Source organism: Acomys minous (genome assembly GCF_964271855.1).
Source record: "Acomys minous genome assembly, chromosome: 15".
NCBI classification, from domain to species: Eukaryota; Metazoa; Chordata; class Mammalia; order Rodentia; family Muridae; genus Acomys; species Acomys minous.
The window spans coordinates 54,122,810-54,138,280 of NC_140497.1; the positions used below are offsets into that span (position 1 = coordinate 54,122,810).

At 43.5% G+C, this 15,471-nt stretch overlaps 1 protein-coding gene across 5 annotated transcripts in view; it reads right to left on the reverse strand.

Annotated features, from left to right (window-relative positions):
• PSD3 (pleckstrin and Sec7 domain containing 3) overlaps positions 1-15,471 on the reverse strand; it is a 541,746-nt gene that overhangs the window by 437,602 nt on the left and 88,673 nt on the right. For all 5 annotated transcript variants that reach the window (XM_084758401.1, XM_084758398.1, XM_084758403.1 and 2 more), the window contains one exon: positions 11,101-11,981. In XM_084758401.1, the coding sequence (XP_084614527.1) occupies positions 11,101-11,880 (780 nt within the window). In that variant the 5' untranslated portion in view covers positions 11,881-11,981. The remainder of the gene's footprint in view (positions 1-11,100; positions 11,982-15,471) is intronic.

Below are 15,471 nucleotides of genomic sequence, written 5' to 3' on the forward strand. Positions count from 1 at the left end.
GGGGAATGCAGCTCAGTGATTGGAGTTCTTGCCCAGCATGCACAAATCCCGGGGTTCAATCCCTAGCAGGACCCAAATTAAGTAAATAAATTTTTTTAAAGGTGAGAATTTTCCACTCGCTTTCTAAAATAGCAGAAAGTGGGAAAAACTTACTCTGGTTTAATATATTTATTTTGTATGTCGTTTCAAGCGAGAGTAAAGCTGATTCCTTCGAGCGGATTCAGCTGTTGAGGAGAAATTTTTCCCAAAGATTATTCACAAAGTAGATTTAGAAAACTAGGTCAAGAAGCTCAGCCAAAGAGAAATTTTACTGTAACTTCCTGGCCACAGGCCCACTCAAGAACTCCTTAAACATAAGCCTAAACCATGAGAAAAATGTTTGCAAAAACAGCACCACTCTTGATTTATGGGCCCAAAGATAGCTTGGAGAGTTATTTCATTGTATTGTACATTGAAAGGATCTACCAAAAAGTGTGTGTGTGTGTGTGTGTGTGTGTGTGTGTGTGTGTGTGTGTGTGTGCGCGCGCGCGCGAGCGCGCGTATGTGTTTAGGTGTAGGTGCGTGTATGGCACACATGAGGAGGCCAGTGGTCATTGTCAGGTGTCAATGTTCTCAGGAATAGTTCACTGTTTTTGGACAGGTCCATTCATTGGCCTGGCACTTGAGAAGTAGGCTAAACTAGCGAGCTACTCAGGGATCTGTCTACCTGTCTGTTTTTCCAGTGCTGGGATAATAACTGTGTAACACCAGGCCTGGCTTTTTAAACATTGGTTCTAGGGATCCAACTTGTAAGGGATCCAACTGCACCAACTGGACTCTACCATGAGCCCTTAGTGAATTAATTAATTAATTAGCTCACACATAAAGGAGCTTACAGAGGAAAATGAAAGGGCTAAAGCTCCACTAAGCCCTTCAAGTACCTGACAGCCTCCCACTTGTTCCCATCTCTTAAAGGTTCTACTACCTCCCAGTGGCACCAAGCTGGGGAGACCAGGCCTTTAATATATAAACTTCTAGAGAACATAAAATCTGGATAGAAGTCTAGACACAAACTGGAGCCTTTTGTTTAGTGATTCTATTCATTGAGACTCGCAGTCCTAAAAAGCAAAGGACTCGTCTCTGATCAGATAAAATCATGAGAAAGTTTATATGGAGATTCATGAGGATGCCCTGAGGAGACGCTTCAGTGGGGGACATGCTTTCCATATCAGCATGAGGACGTGATCACAAATCTCTGGAACCCACAGGAAGCTGGACATAGCAGTCAACATGGTTAACCTTGACACTCCTGCTTTAGATAGAAGGCAGAGACAGGAGCATCCTCAGAAGCTTGTGGGTCAGCTAGCCTGGTATATATAGCAAAAGAGAGAGACCCTGCCTCAAATAAGGTAGAAAGTGGAAAACTGACACCAGGGGTTGTCCTTTGACCTCCATACTTGTGCTAAGGCATTCACACGCACTCATACACACATGAGCATGTACACACACACACACACACACACACACACACACACACACACGATGACAAAAAAGAAAGCCCAAACCACAAAGGCAGGAGGTTCTTGTTGAGGTATGTCCCTCAGCTCTTCTCACAGCCTTTCCACTGCTTCTTTACATAATTAACACATTTCCTTCAAACAAATCTGTTGTTTATATTCCTGGGCTGTAGTAGATTTTTTTTAGAAGTGCATTAATGGCAGCCATACTAATACCAGAAAGAAGAGATAGCTCAATATGGAGGAAAATGAGTAACTACTGAAAAGGACAAAAAGATCTCTAAGAGCAGAGCAGAGTGAGAGAGTAAGAGAGAGAGAGAGAGACAGAGAGACACAGAACGAGACAGAAACAGATTATACACACACACACACACACACACACACACACACACACATATCTTAAGATAGAGAGAGAGAAAAACAGAGACAGAGACAAAGAAACAGAGATAATTAGGGGTGCTGGAGGTATTACTATGCATGGGTACAAATAATCTTTCAGATCTAGAGCTACCAGCAAGGAACACCTGCTGTCAAGGTGAATACCCATGTTATCAAATTATGTCATGTAAATCTAGAAGGAAGTTGAAAAAAAACTTATGTAAAAAGTAACAATAAAATGATCCCTAATAATATTCTGCTCTACTTATACATCAGTACCATATTCAGACATCATGAACATGTTGTCTGCAGCTTCCTCCTGCAGCAGATGGGAACAGATGCAGAGACACACAGCCAGACATCTTGTAGAGAGTCTTGGCACACACAGCTCTAAATGGGATGACTCCATTGAATCCCTCCCCTCAGAGCTCAGGGAACCCTACAGAAAGTAGAAAGAGTGTAAGAGCCAGGGCTGGTGGAGGACCCCAGAGAACAAGGACTTCTAAGTCAACTGTGTAAGCACACATGACCTCACAGAGACTGAAGCAGTAAGCACAAGGCCAACATGGGTCTGCACATATTCACACATATATATGTGTGTGTGTGTACATATACACATATGTTTCATAAAAATACTAAACATATATATGTATGTATACATATATACATATGTGTGTATATATCCATATACACATGCACACATATAATACACATATGCATATGTCCCATAAAATACTAAATACATTGTATGTATACATATATGCACGTGTGCATACAAACACACACACACACACACACACACACACACACACGTTTGGTATTTTTATGGGACTCCTGTGTGAATGTGTGTGTCTCTGATTCTTGTGCCTTTTCTTGAGATTCTTTTCCTTTTGTTAATTTGTCTTATCCAACTTTGATGTGATTTTTTTTGTTTTAACTTTTTATATTCTATTTTTTATGTTTTGTTGTTACCTTTTAGAAGGCCATCCTCCTCTCCTCCTTCTCCTCTCTTCCTCCTCCTCCTTTTCCTCTCCTCCTCCTCTTCTTCCTCCTCCTCTTCCTCATCCTCCTCTCCTCTTCCTCTTCCTCCTCTCTTCCTCCTCTTCCTCTTCCTTCTTTCCTCCTCCTCTTTTTCCTCCTCCTCCTCCACTTCTGAGACAAGGTCTCATTATGTAGCTCTGGCTGTCCTGGAACTCACCATGTGGACCAGGCTCACCCACCTACCCCTGCCTCCCAAGGGCTGGGATTAAAGGTTTGCATCGCCATGCCTGGCTCAGAGTCTGTTCTTTTCTAATGAGAGACAGAAAGGGAATGGATCTGGATGGGAGGGGAGGCAGGGAGGAAATGGGAGAAGTAGAGGAAGGAAAACTGTAATCAGGATATATTGTATGAAAAATCTATTTTAATAAAATGGAAAAGATTACAAATATTTATAATTATTCATTTTACATTTGTGTGTGTGTTGTATGTGTCTATGTGGTGTGTGGGTATACGTGTATGTGGTATATGTGTGTGTGTGTTTGGTATGTGTGGTGTGTGTTTTTGTATGTGCATGTTTATGTATGTGGTGTGGTATATGGTGTGTGTGTGTGCATGGTCTGTATGTGTTTGTACTGTGATGTGTGTGTTGTGTGTGTGATGTGTATGTGGTGTTGAGTATGGGGTGTGTGCGTGTGTGTGTGTGTGTGTGTGTGTGTGTGTGTGTGTGTTGTATGTATGCATATGTGTGTGGTCTCACAGCACATGTACAGCAGTCAGAGGTCACTTGGTAGGACTTGGTTTTCTCCTTCCAACACGTAGGCCCTGGGAATCATGTGCAGGCCATCAGTCTTACAGGCAGTACTTGTCATTGCTGATCCAGCTTAACAGCACTTTTAAAGGCAAGCAACATTTTATTAACATGTTAAAAAGAACTCCACTCCTTTCTTCCTCCTTTCTCTCTCCAATAAGACCTCTGAGGCTAATCATGTGTCTCTTAGCTTGAGCATATAGACAACTTGACATCTGACTTTTTTTTTAAAAGAAGACTTTTTTTTTAAAGATTTATTTATTTATTTAGAAGAAGGCATCATATCACATTATAGATGGTTGCGAGCCACCATGTGGGTGCTGGTAATTGAACTCAGGACCTCTGGAAGAACAGTTAGTGCTCTTAACCACTGAGCCATCTCTCCAGCCCTTGACATCCAACTTTTAAAAACATTAGCTCTATAGCCCTTTATGACATATACTTTTCTTTCTAACCCCATCCTGACCTTTTTTTGCTCTTGATTTTTATTATTTTCTACTCTTTACCATTTTGTTCCTACTTATTTTTCACTGTTATTTTTATTTGTTAATTGTAATTTGTATCATTGTTTAAGGTACCGGATCTTCGTTGCAAAAGACTATGAATACATAACTTTATTCTTCTAAGACCCTTCTGCTTATAACATGAGACAAACGGGCTAACTTGTCAAAGATCACTGCACCATGCAATTAAGTTGATGACTCCATGAAGAATAGCCAAGCCTCGTACAGTTAAAATGACATTTCTAAATGAAAAAAAAAACTGTACTTGAATAGAATACCCTGGGACTTTTATCACATAATTATCTGGACATAACAATGGAATGGTTAAAGCAAGCTATATACCATGAAAATTGAAAGTTAAATTCCAAAAACATTAAATGTAATCACAGGAAACACACAGCAGCAAGGGCAGATAAAAAGAAGCCACAGCTACCAATGACCTTAAAATGAGGGTAAGAGCCTGCCCTAAAACTACAGCCTCTCCATCAGCCACTGTCACAAACCATCGTCCTTTTATTGCTTGATTGTTTCATTTTCACTGATGTGGTTCAGTTTAAGGAATTGGTATAAATCAACAGCTTATTTGTTCTGGCGTTGGAAACACTGGGTGAAGTGTCACAGTGATTTGATATAAGGTTGAAGAGAACATATGCAGAATCCATGATGGTAATCTACCAGCTGTTCCTCCCTCTTTCATGTAAGCACTGATGTAGGCACAAATCTTGTAGTATCTTATATTTGTACACACACACACATACACACACACACACACACACACACACACACACACACATGCACACTTTCACACACACACTTACTCTTTAAAGGAGAAAAATTTACCAGACTCTAATAGTTAGGTCTCAAACACGGGCTGACATATCTATTTAAAATATCAAAGCTGACCTGGGCACCAGAGTCTCCCAACATCCCTCAGTCCCTATCTGGATACTTGAAGCTGGCATGCCCCACCCCCTTCCCTAAACCTCTCTAGCCCAGGGGCTGGGCTGTCCTTCCTCCAGGTGCACTTTTTTCAAAAATATAATCCAGCCATTTTCATTACCTGGCCCTTTCTTCTTCTATTCTTTACTCTCCTGGCTTTCCTCTTTCTCCTGTCCTCAAATGGCTTGGCTCAGGGTCATGTCCACTCTGGTTCTTTCCAGATGTCTCTGCCTCTGGCTATGTTCTTTGATTTATCTACAATAACCCTTCTTCTCACCATACCTCGTATTAGTCATGTCTTTCCTTCTTTATTTCTTCTTTTTCATTCGGTAAGTAGTGCCCAACTAAGGAAATAAACTTATTTACAAATCTCAACAGTGCAACCGGCAGTGATGGAAGGCTAAAACTTTTTGTCTTCTTGATGCTATTGTTATGTAGCCTAGGCTGGCCTTGACTGGAAGCAATCCTCCAGCCTCAGCCTCTCGGCAGCTGATGCCAACATAATACTTAATTAAAGGACGTGCTTTTAAAACAATCTTCTTGGAGGCCACAAAATCTGCTGTCCTTAAAATCTGAGAGGCCCAGGCAAGACATTTGAACAAATGACACTGTAGTGTTGTGATATTCCGAAAGAGATCAGGGGAGCCTTTACTGAGCCGCTGCCCACATTTGCTCTTTGTTCCTACTGCAGACTGGAGAGCTATCTGATTATATGAATAAAGGTTTCCAACACAGAGAGACTTCCCAATACGTGGACTTTCAGAGCTGTGCCACCAAACACTACAGCTCTAGTTGCCATTTCATAAGTAGAGGCTCAGGCGTGTTGACAAAAGTGGTCCTAGATCAGTGGAGTTGAAAGAAACCCAACCTGGCAGCCTAATCTTTCCACACAGCAGCCATGGAGTTCAGATCTAGAATGAAGTCATTTGCCTTCCCTTTGCTGCTTTGAATCAGTAAGAAGGCTAGCATGCTCGGGTCTCAGCTCCCACCCAGACTGGTTGCTTTTTTCCATGTCATAAGGACTCTCAGCTACAAACAAGGTAATCTATATTTTCTGCCCCTTTCTTCCCACGGGTGGTCGAAACTCAACAGACGGTAGCATCCATACAAACCATCCACAGGACTTTGTGTGAATGTCAAAGGAAAGGAGGAAGAGAGTGTGTTGTCATGGAGATACTAAGGCAAATTACGAGAGGAAAGAAAGCTGAAACCCATTCTGCCATCTCAACCGTTATTTACTCAAGTAATAAATCAAGTCATCTTTGTCAAAATCAATGTAGCATGAAATGGACTAAAAATAAACCCTGCAATCCAATCAACACTGTCTCCTGAACAGCAGAATCGTCTAAAAGGAATGCTCCATTGCACATTTAGCTCTGTCACCGTTAACATTTCTATATGAGCACTTGTGCGTGCTTCCTCTTTGTTCAAATTCCTTCTTAAAATTCAGCATTAATCACCAAGGTAGATTAAAATAGAGACAGCATTCGCTAGGATACCATTTCAGGGGTAGAATAGTTTCTTAACTTATGACAGGTCAGGAAAGTGAAACGATCTTGAAGAAGGAAGGAATTCTTCCCAGAGAAGGGAAAAGAGACATCTATGTAAGAGCTGACAGTTGGCAACACAGACTCTATCATTCTGTGATGGGAGTCAGTGACAGACTTTGAGCTCTTAGCTCCACACTGAAGCCCCAGTGGTCCCCTAAGAAAGGTGTACCCCCTTTGGAGGGAACTTTTCTACAGTGTAGTTAACCAAGAGGATAATGAATCTTGGAACACAAGTGAGGTATGACAGATGAAGTCAATTTGTGTTAGTCTTTTATCTCATGAAACACTCTCTCCCCTTTCCAGATTCATGGAATCATAGCTACTGCCGAGGTGGAAAGCCCCAGAGAGCACAGGAGATGAGCTAGCTTTCATCAGAGGCTCATCAGAGGTTCTGGGGTCACTTTACTGGCAGAACCCGAGCTTTTACATTTTTAGTTTTTATTCTTTTTAAAAATCTCTTGGATCCAAGCACATATGACTTTTTTTTTTTAAAATAATAAACTCTATACCAAAAAAAAATCTAATGTTCTTTGCAGATTTACAGTTGAAATATTGGTTTTGTTTAAAAAAATAATGATGCAAAACAGGGAGTTAAAACTGTTTCCTGTAGTCTCCTAGGACAAGGTCTGACTATCAGCAAATCTCTAGCCTTCTGTTTCCGTTATTGGAAGGGGCTGGTTAAACCTCTATTGTTCCCACGGCTGTCTTGCTCATCCAATGCTGTTGCCTAAACCATGAATACTCCTTAGAAGCTGGTGAGGAAAATGCAGAAAACTGATTGGAATTGAGTTCCTGTCATGAGAGAGGAATGGAAGAAAGACAAGACCAGACAAGACAAAACAAAACAACAACACCCAGAGCAGTTTAGATTTTTGAGGAATTTTTAACTATTGATGACATTTTGTGTGGTTTATAAATGCTATTTGGGAGACAGAAAATTGAAAGGCATTTACTGCTAACTCTTTAATGTACTTACATATAAATAGTCACTGTTATTTAAGGCATACAACAGGTTAAGATATGAAGACTTTTTTTTTTATTTCTGTCAATTCTAGAAATGGTTGTTGAGTTGTTGTTTATCCCATCCTCTCTTTGGAATCATGTTTGTTACCCTTTGCTTGCTGTCTTTAGCCTCAAACGCAGGTGTAATGTGAACAGTTCCTTGTGCTTCCACAAAGGGGCAGCATAACATGGGGAAGGCAAGGTGGCGTCAGGCTCTGGGCCAGACCTTGGACCTGTCCTGATTTGCTCTGACAGACTAGCCATAGGACTGTGAAGACCCTCTGCTGGCATCACCATGAGCTACAGCCCCACTTCCTCCCAGAGAGCTGGTGCTGCTGAGTGACATGATATTGAGTTAGGTCTGATAGTCCTCAGCCCTTTACCTACTCTTCTCACCATGGAAATTAGCACAGTATCAAGCAAAGGCTCCAGGATAAACCAGGTTACCTTCCAAGGGTAGGTACACACACACACACACACACACACGCACACACACACACACACACACACACACACACACACACACACACACACACTCACTCCCAGCTGTATATATTATAAAAGAAGGAAGGTTGAGGGAATCCTGAACTCTGGATAGATGATTTGACAGTCAGTCATCAGCCACTATGAGTCCTAGCAAGTCACTGACTAGGGAAGGGAAAACAGGACATAGAAGCATCTATGCCACAGAGTGACTGGGAGAACTCGAAGGAGAAATAGCACCCTAAGAGTGAGGTCACGGAGAGGGAGAGAACGAGAGCTAGGTTCTTATTTCCCGTTCCCAGTTACCTTACAATGGAAGAATCGGGTAGTTTAATTCACTGCACTCATTCCTTCTCATAGTGAGAAGATGCAAGCCAGTGACCTTCATTCTGGAGCCTGAGGACGTAAACACCAAGAGCATACATTTGGCCATTTGGCCTACTGCAAAGAAGGCTTATTCTTGGCATTCTTTTTTTCCTGGGATTGTTGACACAAGGACTTCAACTCTCCAACATGCACATAGGAGTGAGCAAACTTTACCACATATAATCAACATTTTACCTTAAATATAATTGACAGCATTTCTCTTTACTACATCAGCTGCAAGATCCCAATGTGAATCACCAGGAGTCACCTTACCTTTGATAGCTGATTGAACAAGAAAACACTTTAATCAGCCTTTGTATGTTCATATAGGTAAATTCTCAAACATGAAAATACTGGGCAAGTCTCAGAATCTTTCAAATTGGGGGTGGCAAGGGATACATCACATTGCCCAGAACTGGACAGAGGAAAAACTGTCTTCATTCATTTTTAAAACCAAACAACAACAACAAAAACCCAAAGCAACAACAACAACAACAACCTAAATACATAGCATGAGGCTGGACCACCTGACTAATGACTAATGACACTTAGGCTTTGTAGACCTGAAGGAATGGATTTCAAAATTCCTGTCTCCCTATGGCCCTGTTCTCAGACTGGATTATATAAGCACTCTGCCTGAACCTCAGGCTCCATGGCTTTTCTGATCCTCTTTAATGTACTATTGTTGGTCTTGATTTTCCTCAAGACACATATACTGCTGGGGCTATTAACACAGTGACACAGTGCTTGTCCAGCATGTGAAAGGCCTTTGGTGCAATGCTTAGTGCTACAAGATTTACAAAAAGAAGGCAGGGGCACTGAGGGTCACTTTCAACTAGCACTGGCGAACCCATATGTCTGCGGATAGCACGGGATGCTGTTGTTTGGGTGGTTTGCTTACAGTTAGGACTTAGACTTGAGACAGCCATTCCCCCTAGGAATTTCTGTAGCCTTTAGTTTAGCCAGGACAGACATCTGGGGGTGGGGGTGGGCGTGGGGTGTCCATTCACTTGGGAAGCTAAAATAAAGCTTTTAGGGCTGAGAGCCACATTCTTGGGCCAACTCCCAAAGCACTTCTCCCCAGAGGACCGGCCACAGGTCTGAAGCCTGGACCTGTGTTCCAAAGACCAGAGGGAAGAAGAAATCAGAGATGAACAGCACCAAAGTGCATAGATAACTACTCTGTGACCTTACATCCAGAGACTGGGCTGTGATGCACAAACGCCCTGCCTCCTAAACCCCTGCAGGAAGAGAGACACAAGAATTTAGATGGAATGTAAACGATTTCATAAGGACATGTGCTCACATGGCTTTTGCCCAGAAAGAACTTGAACTCATTCTGAATTGTGGCTCTGCAGGACCTCGGATTAAAATAGCAAAAGGGGAGGAGGGGCAGTGCGCAGGCGCATACAGGAGACAGGCACAGGGTCTGGATGCAGCAGGCCACCTCCCAGTCCTCAGAAGGCTGCTTGAATTTCATCAAATTCTCCTGTGGCTTCCCTGACAGTACCTTTCATGTCAACCTTCCACATACATCACATAACCTTCCTTGTAGGTCATGCCACTAATCCTTGCTCAGATACTCCGTTTTACCTAACCATCATTGCCTAAATGTACGGTCCCATGCTGCTGGAAAAGGGAAAATAAAAAACAAACAAATAAACAACAACCAAAACTTCTTTTAAATTTTGTTCACCCATCTTGAGGGTGATGCACCTGAACTGGGTGGAGAGGCTGGACCTCAGGAGATAGCACAATGGGAAGTGTGGTCCAGAGGTGGAAAGGAGAGGATGCTAACACAATACATCACAATCAGAAGAAGAGTCTGCAAGAGCCCAAAGGAACCCTGGGTACCACATGGGACCACTCTCACTTCCTGATGGAGATAGAGGCTCATGTCGAGGACTGCTCAGGACCTTGGTACCAGGTACAGATGGCAGGTAAATGTGGGCTCTAAAAGTCATGTATTTAAGGGGACCAGTCTAGTGTTCCAAGGCTGTGCTTCCCTTCTGAAAAACACCCCTTCCCCTAAAGCCCTCTCTCCCCATTTCCCACACCGTATCCCTTGAAAACAGGGCTTGCTTTTATTCTTATTCTTAATTTTTTTTTTGAAAGGAGGGAGAGGATTTTGGCATAACCACACCTTAATTCTCTTCTCTGGAACTAGAAAGACCAACTGCAGTTTCTCAGAAAGGTTATGAGAATGAAAAGATGTGGGGAAAAAAAAACCTCTCCCCCATTAAAAGATGTGAGAAAACAAACCTCCCCCATCCCATGTCTCTGTTTCCTTGTGTTTTCTTCTAGGCTTCTCTTATAAAGTATGCCCTTCCTTAACCACCTTTCCTTGCCAGAAATCTCGAGAAACTGGTATCTACTGTCTCCTTTAGGACAGGATGCTACCAGCGGCTGGAAAGGTAGCAGAGTATAGGAAGGAGCCAAGGTGTGTACAGCAGGTACACACCTCCATTGCTGAGGTATGCGTGGCCTACAGGAAAGTGGCCGAGGGCCAGAACTTGCATTCTGTGCCCTGTCCCCATCCCCTTGGCTATGTTTTAGCCGAAGTCTAGAGAATTCCAGTATTTTCCGATTCTTACCTTAAGAGGCACAGCAGCAGGTGGGGCCAGGCAGCTCTGGCTGATCTGAATGGTTGGGCAGTATCTGAAGAGTTGGGCTCTTGTTGCCAGTACTGTGGTACCGATTTCTTCTTCACAGTTCGTCGGGAGTACCTCTTGGGTAAAAGTTCCTCCTCTCCTCTGGATTGTCCGTTTGTCCATGTCAGCAGCGAAGGACTGGATGCTTTGTGCAACTGAGAACTCAGCGGCATTCCCAGCTTGCGGGTCCATACCGCACAGGTCCTCGTGGGCAGAAATGACTGGCCAGTGCTTCCAGCCCATGGAAGGACTGTTGCTCCCATCATTCATAGCAGAAGCTGGGCTAGCAAGCCTGCATGGCAATTGTTGTGGGTAGCCAAGTTTCCTAGAGACAGGGTCCAGGCACCGCCTACTCTGAGGGGATCCGCCAACACCACCCCTCCTTACTTCCAGATTCTGAGGTCTGTCTGTTTCTTCCTCCTTTTCCTTCAGTGAGTGGGGATTGGAAACAGCTGGTCTCTGTGTTCCAGGCCCTTCTGCCGGCAGCAGGCTCAAAGGAGAAGGCGCTAAGCCCTGTGTACATCTGAGTTCCCAGGGAGCCAAGAAGCTTGTCCTGGGACTTGGAAAACTGCGTTCCTCCTCCAGTTCCCCTGGGACTGCTGTTGATGCTGCTGTGGCTGGAGAGGGGGCGGGGAAAGTTTGGGTAGCTCGGGTTGGTGGGGGCTGCAGATGGATGAAGAGGAAGGAAGTTTTCATGTGCTGTAGCTGAGGTTGCTCGGCCATTTCCTCCAAGGGAGCAGGGCTGGCCCCTGCCAGGCTTGCAGACCTCAGTGTCTCCGCAGCTGCAGGCAGACGTGACTCAGCCCCATGGTTTTACCATCAGCCTGTGGAAGGAAATAACACACCTTTAGCACCCAGGGGGTGTCTCCAGTGAGTTGGGGGGGGGCGCCAGAGGATCGTGTTTGCTGAAGAACTGGACTCTGCTCAGAGTTACAAAAACAAACATTGGTGGAGAAAATCTACAAGTGACAGATGGGGCATGTGCGGGCCGGGGTGGGGGTAGGGGTTGGGGGGCAATCAAGGCAGCCTACCATACCTATGTCCAAGTGGAATCTCTTTCCCTGCCTTTTACCGTTCATCTTATTGTTTAATCCTAAATTCTCTTAATTTTTCCTGTGATTTGGAGTCAGATCCGAAAGAAACCATATGGTTTATAAGTGAAACTTCCAGGAAACTTTGAGCTTATAAATATCTTTTGTCAACGTTTTCCTGCAACTCTTCTTTCAAGACTGCGGCTCCTTCAGGGTTCCCTGTGGAGGTTTTTCTCATGGTCCAGGCAAACGTATTCAACGTTTTTGAACGTGCTACCTCCAAAATTCACGTGTTGCTGAAGTGAGTGAGAGGAGGGGCTGTTGAGAGGTGATTAAAGTCCATGCATGTCCACCCTGTGCACTCCGATCATAAAGAGGCTTCATGAGGAACCCAGGTAGTGTTAGTGCTGGGCCCAGAACCCTTTCTTTCTACTTCTTCCATTTGTGAACTTATTGCAGGGGCAACAGAAGTTTTGATTCTTAGTTATGTGACTGCAGGAAATGCAGAGAAATGGGTGATACCTAGGCACTGATGGGAGGGCTGGCTTGGAAGACATGTGTAGGAGACCTCCGTGAGAAATCATTAAATACTAGGGGCGATTAGAGGAGTTTTAGCTCTGGGTAAGAAGCAGCGGTAAGATAGAGAGGAACCATGCTTATCTTTGGATATAAATAGCATTGTGATTGAAAACATGAGCCATGTTCATAGCAGCCTAATTCCTAATAACCAGAAACTGGAAACAACCTAGACATCCCTCGAGCAAAGAACAGACAAAAACAAACAAACAAACAAACAAAAAACCGGACCCAAAAAACCCAAAAAACAAAACAACAACAACAACAACAACAAAAAACGGCTCAGCTACTAAAAACAGAGATGGACGGAACTAGAAAATACCATTCTGAGCAAGTCAACCCAGACACAGAAAGACAACACATGGCATGTACTCACTTATAAGTGTGCCTTAGCCATAAAGTACAGGATAACCATGCTGCAATCCACAGACCCAAAGAAGCCAAGGATGCCCAACGGAAGATGTCTGAATCTCACTCAGAAGGGGAAATAGAATAAGCACGTAAAAGTAGATGGAGGGAGGGAACTGGGTGGGAGAGGGTGTGGGGAGAGCTGGGTGGAAGTGGGGGATGACTGGAACAGAGAATAGAAATTGGTGAGGGGCATTTCTGGGACACGGGAAGCTCCCAGTAGTCTATGGGGGTGACCCTAGAGGAGACTCCTAGCAACAGGGCATATGGAGCCTTGAAGTAGCCACCTCCTGCAGGCAGGTGAGAATTCCAGTGGAGGGAGGGGCCCACCAACCCACCCATAAAACCTTTGACCCAAAATCGGTCTTGCCTACAAGAAGTGTAGAGATAAAGATGGAGCAGAGATTGAGGGAGTGGCCAACCAATGGCTGGCGTAATTTGAGAACCAACCCATGGGAGAATGCCAACCCTTGACATTATTCCTGATACTCTGCAATGCTTGCAGACAGGAGCCTAGCATAACTGTCTTCTGAGAGGCTTCATCCAGCAGCTGATGGAAACAGATGCAGAGACCCACGGCTGAACAATAGGCAAGCACATGGGAGTTTTCTGGAAGAATGGGAGGAAGGACTGAGGAAACCAGAGAGGTTAAGGACATCACAAGAAGATCTACAAGATAAACTAATTTGTACTCATGGGGCTCACAGAGACTGAACCACCAACCATGGGCCAGATCTAGACACCCCCCCTACACATATATAGGAGATATTCAGCAGGGTCTTCCTGTGGGTCCCCTGACGTTGTTGCCTGCCTTTGGGTCCCTTTCCTTTAGCTGGGTTGCCATGTCTGGCCTCAGTGGAAGAAGATGCACTTGGTTTCACTGAGACCCGAGATGTCAAGGTGGGTTGGTACCCCTTGGGGGCCTTCCCTTCTCTGAGAAGGAGAGAAGACATGGGGGAAGAGGGATGTGAGGGCGGGACTTGGAGGAGGCGAGGAAGAGTCATGGAACAGGCTGGAAAGCGATTAAATAAATAAGTAAATAAATGGGGAAAAACCCATGAATTTTGGTGACAAACATTTCTTTAAATCTTTCTTCCACTGGGTGGCTGTGTGAACTGGGAAAAGTAATATATCTTTGTGGTGACCAGCTTTCTGTGGGACTAGCTAATCATACCTGGTGTACAGATTTGCTGTTGCTGTAGGGATTAGGTGACTAGTACATGGCATACAACTAATTCTAAATAACCATTAGCTACTCTTGGAATGTACCTACACATTTGAAGCCTTGAAGAAATGTGTTCATACAGTAAAATAATTAAAATATAATATACATGGATATAGACAGCACACATACATGTATACAGATAGGTAGAGAGAATCTTTTGTGTGCTGTATGGAAGCATCACCTGTCAATGAAAAGCTGATGGCCTATGAGCTGAGGCAGGAAATAGGAGGTGGGAGTTCCTGCAAAGAGAGGTGAACTCTGGGATAGAGTCAGAGGCAGGAGATTCGCCCTGGACTCTGAGGAAGACAGACACATGGCACTGAGGAGAGGTAACCAGGCAGATAGCACACAGAGAATGAGCTAGTCGGGGAACGAGCCAAAGCTTACAGCCTAGGCATTGATTCATAAATAATAAAGTCTCTGAGTCATTAGTTCAGAAACTGAGACCTGGGAAGAAAATCCTCGGTTACAAATGGTTACATGTGTACACATATGTGTTGTTTTTTCCTAAGTAGGAGGTTGTTTACATATTTTTATGCTTCCTGCCTGACAAGTAAGACTGTAGAAGCAGAGGAGTTACTTGTGGTGTGAAAGTCAGCAGGGCTTTTGGGGTTAGGAGACATAAGCTTGAGTTTTGGAGTAGCCACTTATTTGGTGTGATGCACAGCATGTCTATGAACGTCAGTGGACTTATTTACAAAGCAGCAAATAAATGTCTATCTTTCCTGACTCTTACAGGTCAACACTTTATACAGGTCTGTATAAAAGTAGTTTGTAAGCACAGAAATGACATTTATGTTCATATATATTATTTATGTATATATTTTGTATGTATGTTATAATATAGCATATAATCTTACACATAATATATTCTTTATCTACAATAAAATTATATAGATATTCTTTATAATAAAGAATACATATTCTTTAAGTTGTGATCTGCTTTTATAGTAATACATAAATATAGACAGGGGATTACACACACACACACACACACACACACATACACACACACACACACCTTTGTGTATACATGATGGTTATTTTTGAGACAAGATCTTGGATGCCATAAGC